The sequence below is a fragment of the Carcharodon carcharias genome, chromosome 18, assembly GCF_017639515.1.
Source record: "Carcharodon carcharias isolate sCarCar2 chromosome 18, sCarCar2.pri, whole genome shotgun sequence".
Lineage (NCBI taxonomy): Eukaryota > Metazoa > Chordata > Chondrichthyes > Lamniformes > Lamnidae > Carcharodon > Carcharodon carcharias.
The window spans coordinates 105,314,866-105,330,767 of NC_054484.1; the positions used below are offsets into that span (position 1 = coordinate 105,314,866).

The 15,902-nt window shown below is 43.9% G+C and overlaps 1 protein-coding gene across 9 annotated transcripts in view; it reads right to left on the bottom strand.

The window, feature by feature from the left end:
• The window catches only part of LOC121290681 (adhesion G-protein coupled receptor G2-like), a 188,868-nt gene that overhangs the window by 170,446 nt on the left and 2,520 nt on the right, over window positions 1–15,902 (bottom strand). For all 9 annotated transcript variants that reach the window (XR_005945862.1, XM_041211461.1, XM_041211460.1 and 6 more), the window contains exon 2: window positions 1,373–1,479. Coding sequence is in view for 8 of the 9 variants with exons in the window: in XM_041211461.1 (XP_041067395.1) it covers window positions 1,373–1,478 (106 nt within the window). In the remaining variant the exon portion in view is untranslated. The remainder of the gene's footprint in view (window positions 1–1,372; window positions 1,480–15,902) is intronic.

Below are 15,902 nucleotides of genomic sequence, written 5' to 3' on the forward strand. Positions count from 1 at the left end.
CACTGCCAAGGTTTCTTTGACTGCACCTTCCAAACAGATGACCTCTTCTACCGAGAAGAACAAAGGAGCCACTGCATAGGAATATCGTCACCTCAAATTCATTTCCATGGGTGGAATTTTACCAGCCCCCAGTTGGTGGGAATGGAGGCAGGAGGCCAGTAAAATGCTCGGAAGCCATTTTAGGATGACTCCAACACAGTCCAGCCACCGAGGATATTTCCCAGCAAAGATCCAGGTAAGAGGAAAAGGAACAAAGCCGCAGTAGAGAAAGACCTTGAAATCTCATTTCCTCCAATGATTTCTCTTCCTCAGCTCACACAGGCACTGAACCTCCTCGCTGCAAAAAGTTTACTGCTATATTTCCACCTTGTGGTCTTTTTCTTTAACCCTGTCATTCTCCTGGGCTGTTAAAGTGAACACCTGAGCCCAATGATCTCCTCATAAATGTATAAAAATGAGGGGTTATTTTGATAGCCTATGGTTTGGACTGTCTGTCATGAGTGCTCTGCTCAGCAGCTCGATTCTGAGCTGAAAAAGCCACGTGAAAGAAGACAACAAACCTTGGCTTCTCTGATGTAGATCTAATTCTCTTCAGTTCACCACTGATGGCCAGTCTTCAGTCACCAAAATCCTGTTCCATAAAAGTTCCCCTGACAAGTCCTCCCACACTGCCTCCTCCCTCCTATTTTCAAAATCTCACTTAAGACTTCTCCCTTCAACCACTCTTTAATGTTTAATTCCATGAAGCCAGGTGGTGAAGGGTAGGACTAGAGTCAACTTTTGCACACTTTTATTTACAGAGGTACATATTATAAACATGTCGCTTCTGACCCAACAGCCACAGTTTCAATCATCCCATTTAGAGGAGCTCAGGTGAATCCTCACTGCCTGCCTTGAATGAAACACACAAGTAACATTTAGGCTTTGATCTTAACTTCATTCCATCTGTTCTTTCCCTCCTATTTTGAGGCCATTTTACTCTCCTCTCTGTAAAGCACTCTGTGATGTTCTAATGTGAGGAGAGTCAGATTATGCACATTGTTGTCCATCCCGGGGCATCTTCTGGACCCAACTTTTTGTCGTATGGACACAGTTTCAGCTTTTAAATGCTTTAACATTTATACTCAACTGGAGAGAAAGTGCAAATTAGACAATCGTGGCTGTGTTAGCTAACGAAATAGTCTCTCTTAGAGCCACTATTAGTATATCTGTCTAGGGCAGGGTCTATCACACTGCCAGGTAAAGCAGTGTTTGAAGATAGCTTTGAAGTTGGCTTCATGACCCATAATGTGTCTGACAGGTCATGTTCAATAGAATTGGTATAATTCACTGAGGTAATCATTGATACAAACTCACAGACTATGATTCTTACCTTGATGTACAGTCACAAGAATAACAAAAAGAACTGCAGAGGCAGTACGAGCTTTAGAAGATATCCAGCTGCTTGCGCTGCAAAACTGTGTTCCACAGGGAATCATTCTAGAAAGAAAGCAAAATAATTAAAATTAAAACATATCCAGGTCAATACCCTATGAAATAAATAAACAAACAATAACTTACATTTACGGAGCATCTTTGACATTGATAAATCATTTCACAGACATGTGATCAAAACAATGGACTCCGAGTAAAAACCAGTCAAAGAGATGAGTTTTAAGGGAAATCTTCAAGGAGGAGCAGGAAGTGAAGAGGCAGACCGATTTATTGAGAGCATCCAGCGTTACAGCCATCAATGATGGAGCAAATGGAGTTGGGGATATGCAAAGATACTGGAGTTGGAGGCACAGGTATTCATCATCTACCTGAAATGAAGCATCTCCCTTACCACTCTATGACCAATACCAACCTCACCGACCTCCTAAGCAACAGCATGGAGTTGGCTGAAGCCTGAAGCCCTACTTTATAAGTCATGGGACTATATGTGCTGGCAGAAGCAACTTGTGGCAAATGTATTTTTTAGAGTATCTAATCCTACAGAGATTAAAAAGACACGACAGCAGAAACAGAGCATAAATTGTTCTCATTTGATATACTTTGGTAATGAAGTAACAAGTATTAAATATCATGTTTAGACAAAAAAAATCACTGCCAACTGGACTAGGGATATAGGAACCATTCAGCCTCTCAAACATGTTCCACCATTTAATTAGGTCATGGCTGATCTGTGTCTTAACTTATTTAACCAACTTGGCTCAGTAACCCTCAATACAAAAACTTATCAGTCTCAGTGTTGAAATACTACATTGTAATGGTTTCCAATGTAATGAGTTATACAAAGATCAGGTTGATGCCAATGAGTCAATTATCTGCCTTTTAAAGGGGAATATAATCACCTCGAGGGTTTCTTTTCAGGGGGTGTTGTACTACGTTCACACGTCATTGACTTTAGTGGTGATTAGGGCCCGGGGCGGGGCGGGGGACTAGAGAGGCCTGGGCTCATTGTTATAAATGGAGTTCTCACCATTGTCTAAACTGAGCAGCCAGAGCTTCAGAGCTGAAAAACTGGCTTTAAAAAAAAATCAGAACTGCTATGCAGAACTGCATAGCAATTCTCACTTCTTTTTTTAAAGACCCCGGAAACCCACAAAGCTACCTGAAGGCCTTTCACGCTCCCAGGGACTTATCGGGATACTTTTTAAAAAAATCAACTGTCAGTTAAATTGTCAGTGAACAACAGGATTGATCCCAGTCCTAAAACTTGAGAAGAAATCCTTCAGGCAGAATAAGGCATCCTGGTCAATGTTGAGGAATAGTGGAATAAGGGGAACTCATATGCAGCATTCAGGATTCATTCCCAAGCCCAGACTCTGGCTGCACATAAATGGCCTTAATCATCAGCATGATAGATTGGGCTTATCTTGGCATCTTCTCACTGGTGTAGAGGTAAAGGAGATTGTTGAGACAACCACACGTTCTTGGGGTCTTGACTGATCTGTTGGAGGCCAAACGCGGCTGCACTCCCATATAACAGGCCAACTGCTAAAGAAGGACACTACCTGCTTTGATACAACTTAGTAAACATTCTGATACCACCAATGACGCAATTCCAAGGGGTAAATGAGAGGTCAGAAGGGGGGATATCAGTTATTCAGGGATTTTGTCCCATTTGTTTAAGGCTTATTTGTCTTTGGATCCCTCTTCTTCCTCAAAAAGTAACACATTTTAAATGCAGCTTGCGAAAGCAAAACTATTGGAAACTATTGGAGAAAGTTCTGAAGGAGAGAATCTATCTCCACTTGGAGAGGCAAGGTTTGATCAGGGATAGTCAGCATGGCTTTGTCAGAGGGAGGTCATGCCTAACAAATTTGAGTGAATTTTTTGAGGAGGTGACCAGATGTGTAGATAAGGGTAGTGCAGTTGATGTAGTTTATATGGATTTCAGCAAAGCCTTTGACAAGATCCCACATGGGAGACTTATAAAGAAGGCAAATGCACATGGGATACAGGGTAATTTGATAAGGTGGATTCAAAATTGGCTTAGTTGTAGGAGACAGAGGGATGCTTTAGTGACTGGAAGCCAGTGTCCAGTGGCATACCACAGGGATCTATGTTCGGTCCCCTATTATTTGTCATTTATATAAACGACATAGATGACAAAGTGAGGAGTAGGATTAGTAAGTTTGTGGATGACACAAAGATTAGCCGGGTGATTAATAGTGAGATTGAGTATCTTGGGCTACAGGAAGATATAGACGGGATGGTCAAATAGGCAGATAAGTGGCAGATTGAATTTAGCCATGAAAAGTGTGAGATGATGCACTTTGGAAGGAGTAATTTGACAAGGAAGTATTCAATGAATGGCATAACACTAGGAAGTTCTGAGGAGCAAAGGGACCTTGGCGTGTGTGTCCATAGATCTCTGAAGGCAGAGGGGCATGTTTGTGGGGTGGTGAAAAAGGCATATGGGACACTTACCTTTATCAATCGAGGCATAGGTTACAAAAATAGGGAGGTCATGTTGGAGCTGTATAGAACCTTGGTGAGGCCACAGCTGGAGTACTGTGTGCAGTTCTGGTTGCCACATTATAGGAAGGATGTGATTGCACTGGAGGGGGTGCAGAGGAGATTCACCAGGATGTTGCTTGGGATGAAACATTTAAGTTATAAAAAGAGGTTGGGTAGACTTGTGTTGTTTTCATTGGAGCAGAGAAGACTGAGGGGCTCCCTGATCAAGGTGTACAAGATTATGAGGGGCATGGACAGGGTGCATAGGAAGCAGCTGTTCCCCTTAGTTGAAGGGTCAGTCACAAGGGGTCACAAGTTCAAGATGAGGGGCAGGAGGTTTAGGGAGGATGTGAGGAAAAACCTTTTTACCCAGAGGGTGGAGACGGTCTGGAATGCGCTGCCTGGGAGGTTGGTGGAGGCGGGTTGCCTCACATCCTTTAAAAAGTACCTGGATGAGCACTTGGTTCGTCATAACATTCAAGGCTGTGGGCCAAATGCTGGTAAATGAGATTAAGTAGGTAGGTAGGTCAGGTGTTTCTCACGTGTCAGTGCAGACTCGATGGGTCGAAGGGCCTCTTCTGCACTGTGAGATTCTGTGATTCTGTGAATCAGTCTTGTTATTGTTTATGAAGACTTCTTGCCTTGGGATCTTTTTAATGTAAGGTAAAGGGGACCTGGTGCTGCCATTTTGTGAATGGTATAAATAGATATGAAGAATATAGTAGTTATACAATGTGTCAGAGAATGTTGTGCATGGATCAAACTTCACAGAATTTATCAGTTTTGTTATGTGGTGACTGTCTTCCACATCTAAGTGAAACAGAACTCCTTGCAAGTCGTTATTTTGTTGATGATGGGTTTGGGACAGAAAGTGTTCAAATCTTTTAAAAATGCCCAATGTTGGATAGGAAAGTATGGTAAACCTGTGCTTTTATGGCAAAATTATTCACTTTTCTTTGCAAATATTACATTGATCTCTGAATAGCTGGACTACTTAACAGGACAAAGTTAAGTGGGAGGGCGGGTGGAATAAAATGGATTTGTTTGACGGCAGGTTATTCACTGAATTCATTTCAGTGAACTACACCCACTACAGTGAGCTACCATTGACATTGTGGAGTGGAGGTGAAGGGTTATGGGGGGTAAAGGCATTGCCTCACTCTACCCTAGCACTCGTTCAGAACCAATCTTCATGTAGAATATTAGTAAGTAGTGGAACTCATCAAAAATAGACTTATTAGAAAGACTGGTGGAGGGTACAATTGGTTTACCTCAATAATTTATGCTTACAATGCAGAAATTGATTTCTACTTAATCCTTTTGGTTTTCAGTAACCGAAATATGAGCGTGTCAAAATCAGCAACATATAATTAGCTTCCAATGTCAGTTTCATTTGTATTTGCACCATTCAAATAGGATACCAAACACATTCAGTCCCACATTGGAGCACTCTGTATTCCTTGTGTAGACTATAAAATAGACCATATAAAAATTAAAAGAGTATTTGGAGGAGATGAACAGCAGGGAAACACTCAAGGTAAAGTGTATTTCCTGTTATTTTTCTGTGCTGTAACATCCTTTCGAGCCCAGCAATGATGCGACTATGAGCAGTGTCACTTTAAGACTCTGCGGCTGAGCTGATGGACTGGACTTTCATGGAGTCAGGGAAACTCTGTAGAGGTGTAAAAGTAGTAGCCACGACCCAATTCCAGGATTCCCAACCCCATTCCCAGTACCCCCAATGTTTATCAGTGGGTTTGGGTTGTGAGCCTGCATCCTGCATTCCTGACCTGGCCAGTCCAAAGGATAGGCAGGTCCTAATCTTGTACAATTTTCATAGAATCAGGCCAGCCTCATCATGCATTCTTGGCTGAGGGTCTGGACATCCATTAGAGTGCAAAAACAGCTGCACCCCAGAGAAAACATTGCTTGATTGATGGCTCTGGCTCTCTGAACTATTCTGTCAATTGTATAATGTTTATTACACAACATTAAGAGGTTTCAAGTGCTTGCACTTTCTGTTATTGATAGTTTAAAGGGTCTGGATGATTGACACTTTTATTGGCCTGTAGCGAAAGGAATTTTTTTAAGAAAGTGGAAAGTTATGAATGAGTTATTCTGAAGTTTTTTTAACACATCCTATTGTCACCACTATAGGGTTCATAAGTAGTGCGTAGTGGGTGAATGGGCATGGAAGTACCATAGTTTGACACGGAGGATATGACTGGCCATGTCAGGGGTATGAGGTGGCTTGGATGTGGCATGGAGGGTGTGTGGAGGGATGAGGGGGTGCAAGGGGTGAGGGGAGAAGGCCTTACTGTTTTTATTATAACTGGGACAGAGTCTCAGAGCACCATGGAGGGCCTTTTGAACAGCTGCCTCAGCAACCCGACAGCCCCTGAGTTCTTTCCAGGGGCAGCAGGCCCAACCCTTGTTACCATCTGCACACCCACTAAATGAAAATCATATCTTTGCAGTCATTTTTTGCCGAGGTTGATGCAACAAGCCAGGGAATTTCCTGACTCCTTCTACCTGCCTTGAGAGGAAAATCCAGCCTGGTCAACATGGGTCATGTTGTGACAAGCTCTCTCTCTCTCTCCCTCTGGCAAGAAAAGGCCTGAGCGCCTGACTGACCTGAGCCAAGCCATGTGGAGTGTGAGAAGCAGATTTCTAATAGTCCTGCTTCGCTCGGCTACCTTTGCAGGCAACCTGATCTTCAACATTTTACCAAAGTTACACCAGCAGTCCATCCGAAACCACTGCCCATGTGAGGAGTCCCCCAACAGAATGCCTTACTGTGGACCTCCCCTGCAAACAGAAGCCGAGATCCAGCCGAGGCTGTGTGCTGGTCCCTCAAGTCCTCAACCCAACTACCTTCAAACTCTCTCGTTGCACCCTTTATACTGAGAGCAGTCCCTAACCTGGATACCTGGGGACCACCTCTTAGAAAAGGGCAATGCCACCAAATACTGCGATTACAAAGCTAAACAGGCGAATAGGTACGTTGCCAAAAAACCTCTTCTACTGGGATTATTATTGTGATTATTTGTTTTGTCTGAAGGTGGTGAGAAACTGTAGGTAGAAGGAAATGAAGTTCAGGGACTCCACCCACTATCAGTTGTTGCTGCATTTCATTTCAGGTGCTGTGTAGTTAAACTCCTGGGATCACCTTTGGACTCACACAAGCTAACTGCATTATACTGCTCTCAATATTAATGACCCATGCTGCAAAAAAATTGGATGATACTTGTAACCCAATGCCAACATTTAATTAGAACATTTCTGTGATTGTTTGGTGAATTGATTGATGAATCTTGAAAGGGGAAAAATAACATAGGTGCAGGGAGAGGATTAAAAGTTGGGGTTGGGGGATGCGGTGATTGAGTGGGGTTGGTGGATAATGGGCCTGAAATCAGGAGAAGCACCAGGGCCGATGATTTCTCTCCCTGACCCTGGTAGTGATACCACTGTGAGACTGATCAAGGCAGCGTGCCCTTCTCTTTGTAACTAAGATGTATTCCAAGACAAAAATAAAAATACCTGGAAACACTCAGCAGGTCTGACAGCATCTGCAGAGAGGAACACAGTTAATGTTTTGAGTCCGAATGACTCTTCAACAGAACTAAGGAAAAATAGAAAAGAGGTGAAATATAAGCTGGTTGAGGGGGGGTGGGACAAGTAGAGCTGGATAGAGGGCCAGTAGAGATAACCAAAAGATGTCATAGACAAAAGGACAAAGAGGTGTTGAAGGTGGTGATATTATCTAAGGAATGTGCTAATGGTGACATTAAGGGTAGAAAGCAGGACGAGCAAGGTACAGATAGCCCTAGTGGGGGTGGGGTGGGGGGAAGGGATTGAAATAGGCTAAAAGGTAGAGATAAAACAATGGATGGAAATACATTTAAAAATAATGGAAATAGGTGCGAAAAGAAAAACCTATATAAATTATTGGAAAAAAGGGGGGATTGGAAAGGGGCTGGGGATGCAGGAAAGAGTTCATGATCTAAAATTGTTGAACTCAATATTCAGTCTGGAAGGCTGTAAAGTGCCGAGTCGGACGATGAGGTGCTGTTCCTCCAGTTTGTGTTGAGCTTCACTGGAACAATGCAGCAGGCCAAGGACAGACATGTGGGCATGAGAGCAGGGTGGAGTGTTGAAATGGCAAGTGACAGGGAGATCTGGGTAATGCTTGTGGACAGACCAAAGGTGTTCTGCAAAGCGGTCACCCAGTCTCCGTTTGGTCTCTCCAATTTGAGGAAACCGCATTGGGAGCAACGAATGCAGTAGACCAAATTGAGGGAAGTGCGAGTGAAATGCTGCTTCACTTGAAAGGAGTGTTTGGGCCCTTGGACGGTGAGGAGAGAGGAAGTGAAGGGGCAGATGTTGCACCTTCTGCGGTTGCATGGGAAGGTCCCGTGGGAGGGGGTTGAGGTATAGGGGGTGATGGAGGAGTGGACCAGGGTGTCCCGGAGGGAACGATCCCTGCGGAATGCCGCGGGGGGTGGGGGGGGTTGGTGGTGAAGGCAAGATGTGTTTGGTGGTGCATCATGGTGGAGTTGGTGGAAATGGCAGAGGATGATCCTTTGAATGCGGAGGCTGGTGGGGTGATAAGTGAGGACAAGGGGGACCCTATTCCAGGACTGTTTTTCTTGCTAACAAAGACATCCTAAAGATCAATGTAAATGGACAAACCTCCCAGAGGAGACCTCATATTGATTTTGCTTCAAAGCAGCAACAGTGTAATTTAAGACAGCACAAAAGCCATTTCTGTCCATCTTAACCCAAGTAGCTGCCTGTGTTTCAACTTTTACTTCCTATTGATTGAAAAGAGCTAACTTTCCTTCCATTCCTTCCAATCAGTGGGAGGCGCAATGGCAGTCCTGTCTATTGTGACTGGAATTATATCCTGCCCCCACCTCACACAATTGCAGCAAGATCAGGCAGTGTAACTCACACTCACAGAAGCTGCACAAATGGTGTCACTGGCATTACCAGCAAAACAATAACTGTCAGGGAAAATCTTACACAACTAGATCAGGGAGTGGGGGATAGAATTCAATTATGTGAGGTGGGTGCAGGATATACTTCCAGTCACAATAGACAGGACTGCCATTGCGCCTCCCACTGATTGGAAGGAATGGAAGGAAAGTTAGCTCTTCTCAATCAATAGGAAGTAAAAGTTGAAACACAGGCAGCTACTTGGGTTAAGATGTACTCCTCAGGAATATATTTTCTTCATAAGCTCTACCCTTTCCTCAGGAAATACAAATTCATTTCTGGTTACAGTTTAAACTAAAACTTATACTTGCCAAAATCTTACAAAATCAGAAGTTCCAGTAATTAATGAGGAAACTAGAGAAGCTGGCATTGTTCTCCTTGGAACTCAGGTGATATTTAATAGATGTTTACAAAATTATGAAGGGCTTTGTTAGGGCAAATTGTGAGAAACTGTTTCCACTGGTAAGAGGGTCAGTCAAAGGATACAGATTTGAGATAATTGGCGAATGAACAAAGGAATGGCTGAGGAGGGACTCTGCTGTGGAACAAGTCATTGTGGTCTGGAATACACTGTCTGAAAAGAAGCAGGTTCAATAGTAACTTTCAAAAGGGATTGGAAATGTACTGGGAATGGAAAACTTTCCAAGGCTGTGAAGAAAGGGCAGGGAGTGAGAATAACTGGATAGTTCTTTCAAAGAGCTAGCACAGGCACGATGGCTGAATGGCCACATGGCGATGGTGAAGTGGTATTGTCACTGGACTAGTAATCCAGAAATGCAGGGTAATGCACTGGGGAGCCAGGTTCAAATCCTCCCACGGCAGATGGTGGAATTTGAATTCAATAAAATCTGAAATTGAAAGTCCAACCATGAAACCATTGTCAATTGTTGTAAAAACCCATCTGGTTCACTAATGCCCTTTAGGGAAGGAAATCTGTTGTCCTTACCTGGTCTGGCCTACATGTGACTCCAGACCCACAGCAATGTGGTTGACTCTTAAATGCTCTCTGAAATGGCCTAACAAGCCACTTTAGTTGTACCAACAGCTAAAAAGACTCAAAAAAGGAGTGAAACTGGACAGACCACCCAGCATTGACCTAGGCACCGGAAACAGCAATGGCAATTGCAGCCCTGTTGACCCTGCTCCTTGTAAGTCCTCCTTACCAACATTGGGAGAGCTGTCTCACAGACTAGTCAAGCAACAGCCTGACATAGTCATCCATACAGATTCATATCTTACAGATAATGTTCCAGTCACCACCATCACCATCCCTGGGTATGTCCTGTCCCACCGGCAGGACAGACACAGCAGACGTAGTATACAGTCGGGAAGGAGTTGCCCTGGGAGTCCTCAACATTGACTCCATAAGGTCTGATGACATCAGGTCAAACATGGGCAAGGAAATCTCCTGCTGATTATCACGTACCACCCTCCCTCAGCTGATGAATCAATGCTCCTCCACGTTGAACATCAGTTGGAGGAGGCACTGAGGATGGCAAGGGCACAGAATGTACTCTGGGTGGGGGACTTCAATGTCCATCATCGAGAATAGTTCGGTAGGCACCACTATGGACCGAGCTGGCCAAGTTCTAAAGGACATAGCTGCTTGACTGGGTTGGTCTGTGAGAGGTGGTGAGGGAACCAACAAGAGGGAAAAATAAACTTGACCTTATCCTCACCAATCTGTCCATGACGGTATCGGTAGGAGTGACCACCGCACGGTCATTGTGGAGACAAAATCCCAACTTCACACTGAGGATACCCTCCATCATGTTGTGTGGCACTACCACAGTGATAAATGGGATAGATTTCGAACAGATCTAGCAACTCAAGATTGGGCATCTGTGAGGAGCTGTGGGCCATCAGCAGCAGCAGAATTGTACTCAAACACAATCTGTAACCTCATGGCCTGGCATATCAACCACTCTACCATTACCATCAAGCCAGGGGATCAACCCTGGTTCAATGAAGAGTGCAGGAGGGCATGTCAGGAGCAGCACCAGGCATACCTAAAAATGAGGTGTCAACATGGTGAAGCTGAAAATAGGACTAAGTGTTTGCCAAACAGCATAAGCAGCAAGTAATAGACAGAGCTAAGCAATCCCATAACGAGCGGATCAGATCTAAGCTCTGCAGTCCTGCCACATCCAGTCGTGAATGGTGGTGAACAATTAAACAACTCACTGGAGGAGGTAGCTCCACAAATATCCCCATCCTCAATGATGGAGGAGCCCGGCACATCTGTGCAAAAGATAAGGCTGAAGCATTTGCTACAATCTTCAGCCAGAAGTGCCAAGTGGATGAACCATCTCAGCCTCCTCCAGAGGTCCCCAGCATCACAGATGCCAGTCGTCAGCCAATTCGATTCACTCCACATGATATCAAGCAATGGCTGAAGGCACTGGATACTGCAAAGGCTATGGACCCTGACAATATTCTGGCAATAGTATTGAAGATTTGTGCTCCAGAACTTGCCACAGCTACAACACTGGCATCTACCCTGCTATGTGGAAAATTGCCCATATATGTCCTGTACACAAAAAGTAGGACAAGTCCAACCAGGCCAATTACTGCCCCATCAGTCTACTCTTGATCATCAGTAAAGTAATGGAAGGGATCATCAACAGTGCTATCAAGCAGCATTTACTTAGCAATAACCTGCTCACGGATGCCCTGTTTGGGTTCCACCAGGACTACTCAGCTCCTGACCTCATTACAGCCTTGGTTCAAGCATGGATAAAAGAGCTGAACTCCTGGGGTAAGGTGAAAGTGACTGCCCTTGACATCAAGGCAGCTTTTGACCGAGTGTGGCATCAAGGAACCCTAGCAAAACTGGAGTCAATGGGAATCAGGGGAAAAACTCTCCGCTGGTTGGAGTCATACAGGCACAAAGGAAGATGGTTGTGGTTGTTGGAGATCAGTCATCTCAGCTCCAGGACATCACTGCAGGAGTTCCTCAGGGTAGTGTCCTTGGCCCAACCATCTTCAGTTGCTTCATCAATGACCTTCTTTCCATCATAAGGTCAGAAGTGGGGATGTTCACTGATGATTGCACGATGTTCAGCACCATTTGCAATTCCACAGATACTGAAGCAGTCCATGTCCAAATGCAGCAAGACCTGGGCAATATCCAGGCTTGGCCTGACAAGTGGCAAGTAACATTCACGCCACACAAGTGTCAGGCAATGACCCATCACAACAAGAGAGAATCCACCCATTGTCCCTTAATGTTCAATGGCATTACCATCACTGAATCCCACACTATCAACATCCTCGGGGTTACCTTTGACCAGAAACTGAACTGGACTAGCCATATAAATACTGTGGCTACAAGAGTAGGTCTGAGATCCCAGAGTCTGTCCACCATCTACAAGACACAAGTCAGGAGTGTGATGGAATACTCCTCACTTGTCTGGATGAGTGCAGCTCCTACAACACTCAAGAAGCTCGAAACTGTCCAGGACAAAGTAGTCCAATTGACTGGCACCAGATCCACAAACATTCACTCCCTCCACCACCAATGCACAGTAGCAGTAATGTGTACTATCTACAAGAATTCACCAAGGGTCCTTCAACAGCACCTTCCAAACCCACGACCACTACAACTAGAAGGTCAGGAGCAGCAGATAGATGGGAACACCACCACTTGGAAGTTCCCCTCCAAGTCACTCACCATCCTGACTTGCAAATATATCACCGTTCCTTCACTGTTGCTGGGTGCAAATACTCCATCTCCCCTCTTAACAGCACTGTGGGTGTATCTACACCACAGGGACTGCAGTGGTTCAAGATGGCAGCTCACCACCACTTTCTCAAGGGCAACTAGGGATGGGCAATAAACGCTGGCCCAGCCAGTGAAGCCCACATCCCATAAATGAATTTTTTAAAAAAAATTCTGTCCTGTAAGGTTCGATGGTTACAGCCAAAACTTTGGGTATAGCTAGCAGGTAGGGGGAGAGATTTGTTTCATTTAGTTATCTCAGCTTGTTTCAGAAGTGGAATAAAACAACTGGTACCACCATGATTTTGACAAAGATCCAAACCCCTCTTTGATTGGATCATTGTTACAGAATCTGCCATGTTATCTATAATCCCATCCTCCCCCCACCCCTCCTCACCCTAAGTCATTAAATAGATTCCATTGTAAAAAAAAGTGAGGGTTTTATCAAAACAACAACTTACTTTGTGCTGCTTCAAAAATCTCAATGGTTTGCTCAATGTAACTACTTTGGTGACTACATTTACAGTAGGATTCTCAAATCATATGGGCCAAGGAGACATGGCATTAATTGTATTGAACAGATCTTATTATAACTTGTAAAATTGGAAACCTTTACAGTGCAAGCAAATAATTTGCAATTCATTTGATTGGAAGAGACGTCCGTTTATTGGGTGGCGAGTGAATCAAGGGATTCATGTGACATTGCTAGCCAAGAGAATGAAACTAGAGCAGTTAAGTAAGTAACTGAACCAAAGGACTAATTGACTGCTTGTAATCCTCTGCCACTTGTTCAGAGTCTCTCGTTATTTTCAGGATTTGCTTTAGTTTATGATGCACTTTGTTTTTGAATATTGATGATTAATGACATTAAGCAGCAGAAAGTATGGCTTTTTGATGCAGAATAGCATGACGTAAGGAGAAGGTCTGGTTCTTTTGGATGATGAATTGCATCGTATCCTCCTCCATATGCCAAGATATCAATACAGCCATGACTATGCTTCAAAAGTACACCATTAGCTGCCCTGAGGTGCTATATAAATGCAACTCTTTCTTTCCCTCAGTTGGATGGTTACAAGCTTTAGGCTCATGTATGTGCCTCACTCGAATATTGGTTCAAGCAGTGGTCTAATAACCTCTATATATTCCAGTGCTTCCAGCAGCAGCAGCCCAATCTTGGGACAACACAGTCCAATAAATAGGGCAACATTGAGATTAAGGGAAATCAAGAGGCGATTTATCATTGCTAGCAGTGGTATAACCCGGCCAATATTAAACACAAATGGACTTGCGGTACTGATACTGTAAGTCTACATGGACTTTTACTGACATCAAGGAAGACCTGTGGCTGAAGACATTTAAGATGCAAATACAGCTGTTTTTGGACCACTGGTGTTCGGCAATATAAATGAGGCAGATTCCAAACATCAGGAGCCACAATTCATTCAACTAATGCTCCAATTCTTCTGCAACGTTAAAGGACATAAATGTAATCTCACGCAGATTAGAAAGAATTTATTTTTGTATAGTGCCTTTCACATCCTCAAAACCTCCCAAAGGACGCCACAGTCAATGAACTGCAATTGAAGTGTACTTTAGATAAAACGCAACAGCCAATTTGCACAAAACAAAGCCCCACTAACAGCTGGAAGATAAATGAGCAGGTAAATCTGTTTTAATTATGTTGATTTGAAGGAAGAATATGTTTTTAAGGGGTGCTATCGTTTGGCAGTGACATTAAACCAAAGCCTGTTTTGCTGTTCCTGTTGGCCATTAAACATTCCATGAATGGTGGATTTGAAAAATGCAGTGTTATCCCTGGAATCTAGGCCAACATTCTTCCCTTATCCAATACCACCAGAAAACAGCTAAATTGGTTGTCCATTTTATTGGTTTGGTGGCATTGTGCTGTATGCAATATGGTCACTGTGTTCACTTAATAACTGGCACCACAGTAATTATATGCTTGCAGGTTGCTTTGAAGTATTTCTTACTGTGCATTTACACTACTGATATGCAGCTTATATGATGTGGTTATGGTCAGGCCCTAAGCTCTGGAATTCCACCACCCCCCGCCACCCAATCCCCTCCATCCCTCGTTCCTCCTTGAAGGTGCTCCATTAAAACCTACTCTTGGCCGGCCGTCTGCCCTAATTTTGTCTTATGTGGCGGGTGTCAAATTTTGGTTTATAACACTTCTGTGGAGCGCCTTAGTGTTTTATTCCGTTAAAGGTGCTGTATAAATTCAACGTGTTGTTGCTTTCTGTTGGCCACTAAACGTGTGCTGAGTAAATCAAATAAATCAACCAACTGCCCTGCGATAAAACCCAGTAATAACCATCTCCGTGAGGGAATTTTACATTCTGTATTTGGTGCCAAGGTCAAATCAGGCTCTGACACTGGATTTCAAGCTCACTGGAAATGATATCTGCAACATTGCTGTTGGTACCTCGGTTATAGAGTAAAGCGACTTATCGAGAGATGACAATGCACCGCACAGATGCCAATCTTTCTGGCTGCATTACAATGAGCTGGTGTTGCCTCCAAAATTAACCAACAGGGAAAATTCCCTGTGTTGTTTATTAGCTGGGGCGGGGAAGAGGAATCACGTAAAGGTAGAATCCGTTTAGAAAAGCTATTATGGGGAAAACACATACAGTATTTAAATACAATTGACAGCCGGGGTTTATAAAGATTCTCTGCCAGAACTGTGCCACTGAAAAACAGCAGTAAGTGTCGATCGCACCAACATCGCTCTCGATTATAATCAATGAGAGCTTCCTTGCTGTCCCAGCCTCCTCAGCGATAAAGCGACTGTGATGTTCTAATGATTTTATGATCGAATTTCTGTACTTTTTTAAAAAAGCCTTCACATTTCTGGAGAGCAGGGTTGTTCAATAATTAATATGATCGACAGGAAGAGCAGCAGCCCAGAACTATCCGACAGGAGAATATAATGAAAGCATAGCGCCTCTCAGAACACACAATCACAACTGTAACGTGAAAAATGTACAATTAGAGAATGATCATAGCAACTCCCTTACGTGTGTGTGTGCACGCGCCTGGCTGTGTCCAGGAGGGTGTGTGTGTTTGTGTGTGCCTGGCTGTGTGTGTGTTCTGGCTCTGTGTGTGTGTGTGTCTGTGTCTGGCTGTGTGCAGTGTGTGTGTGTGTCTGTGACTGACAGTGTCCAGGATGTATGTGCCTGGCTATGTGTGTGTGTGTTTGTGTATGTGCCTGGCT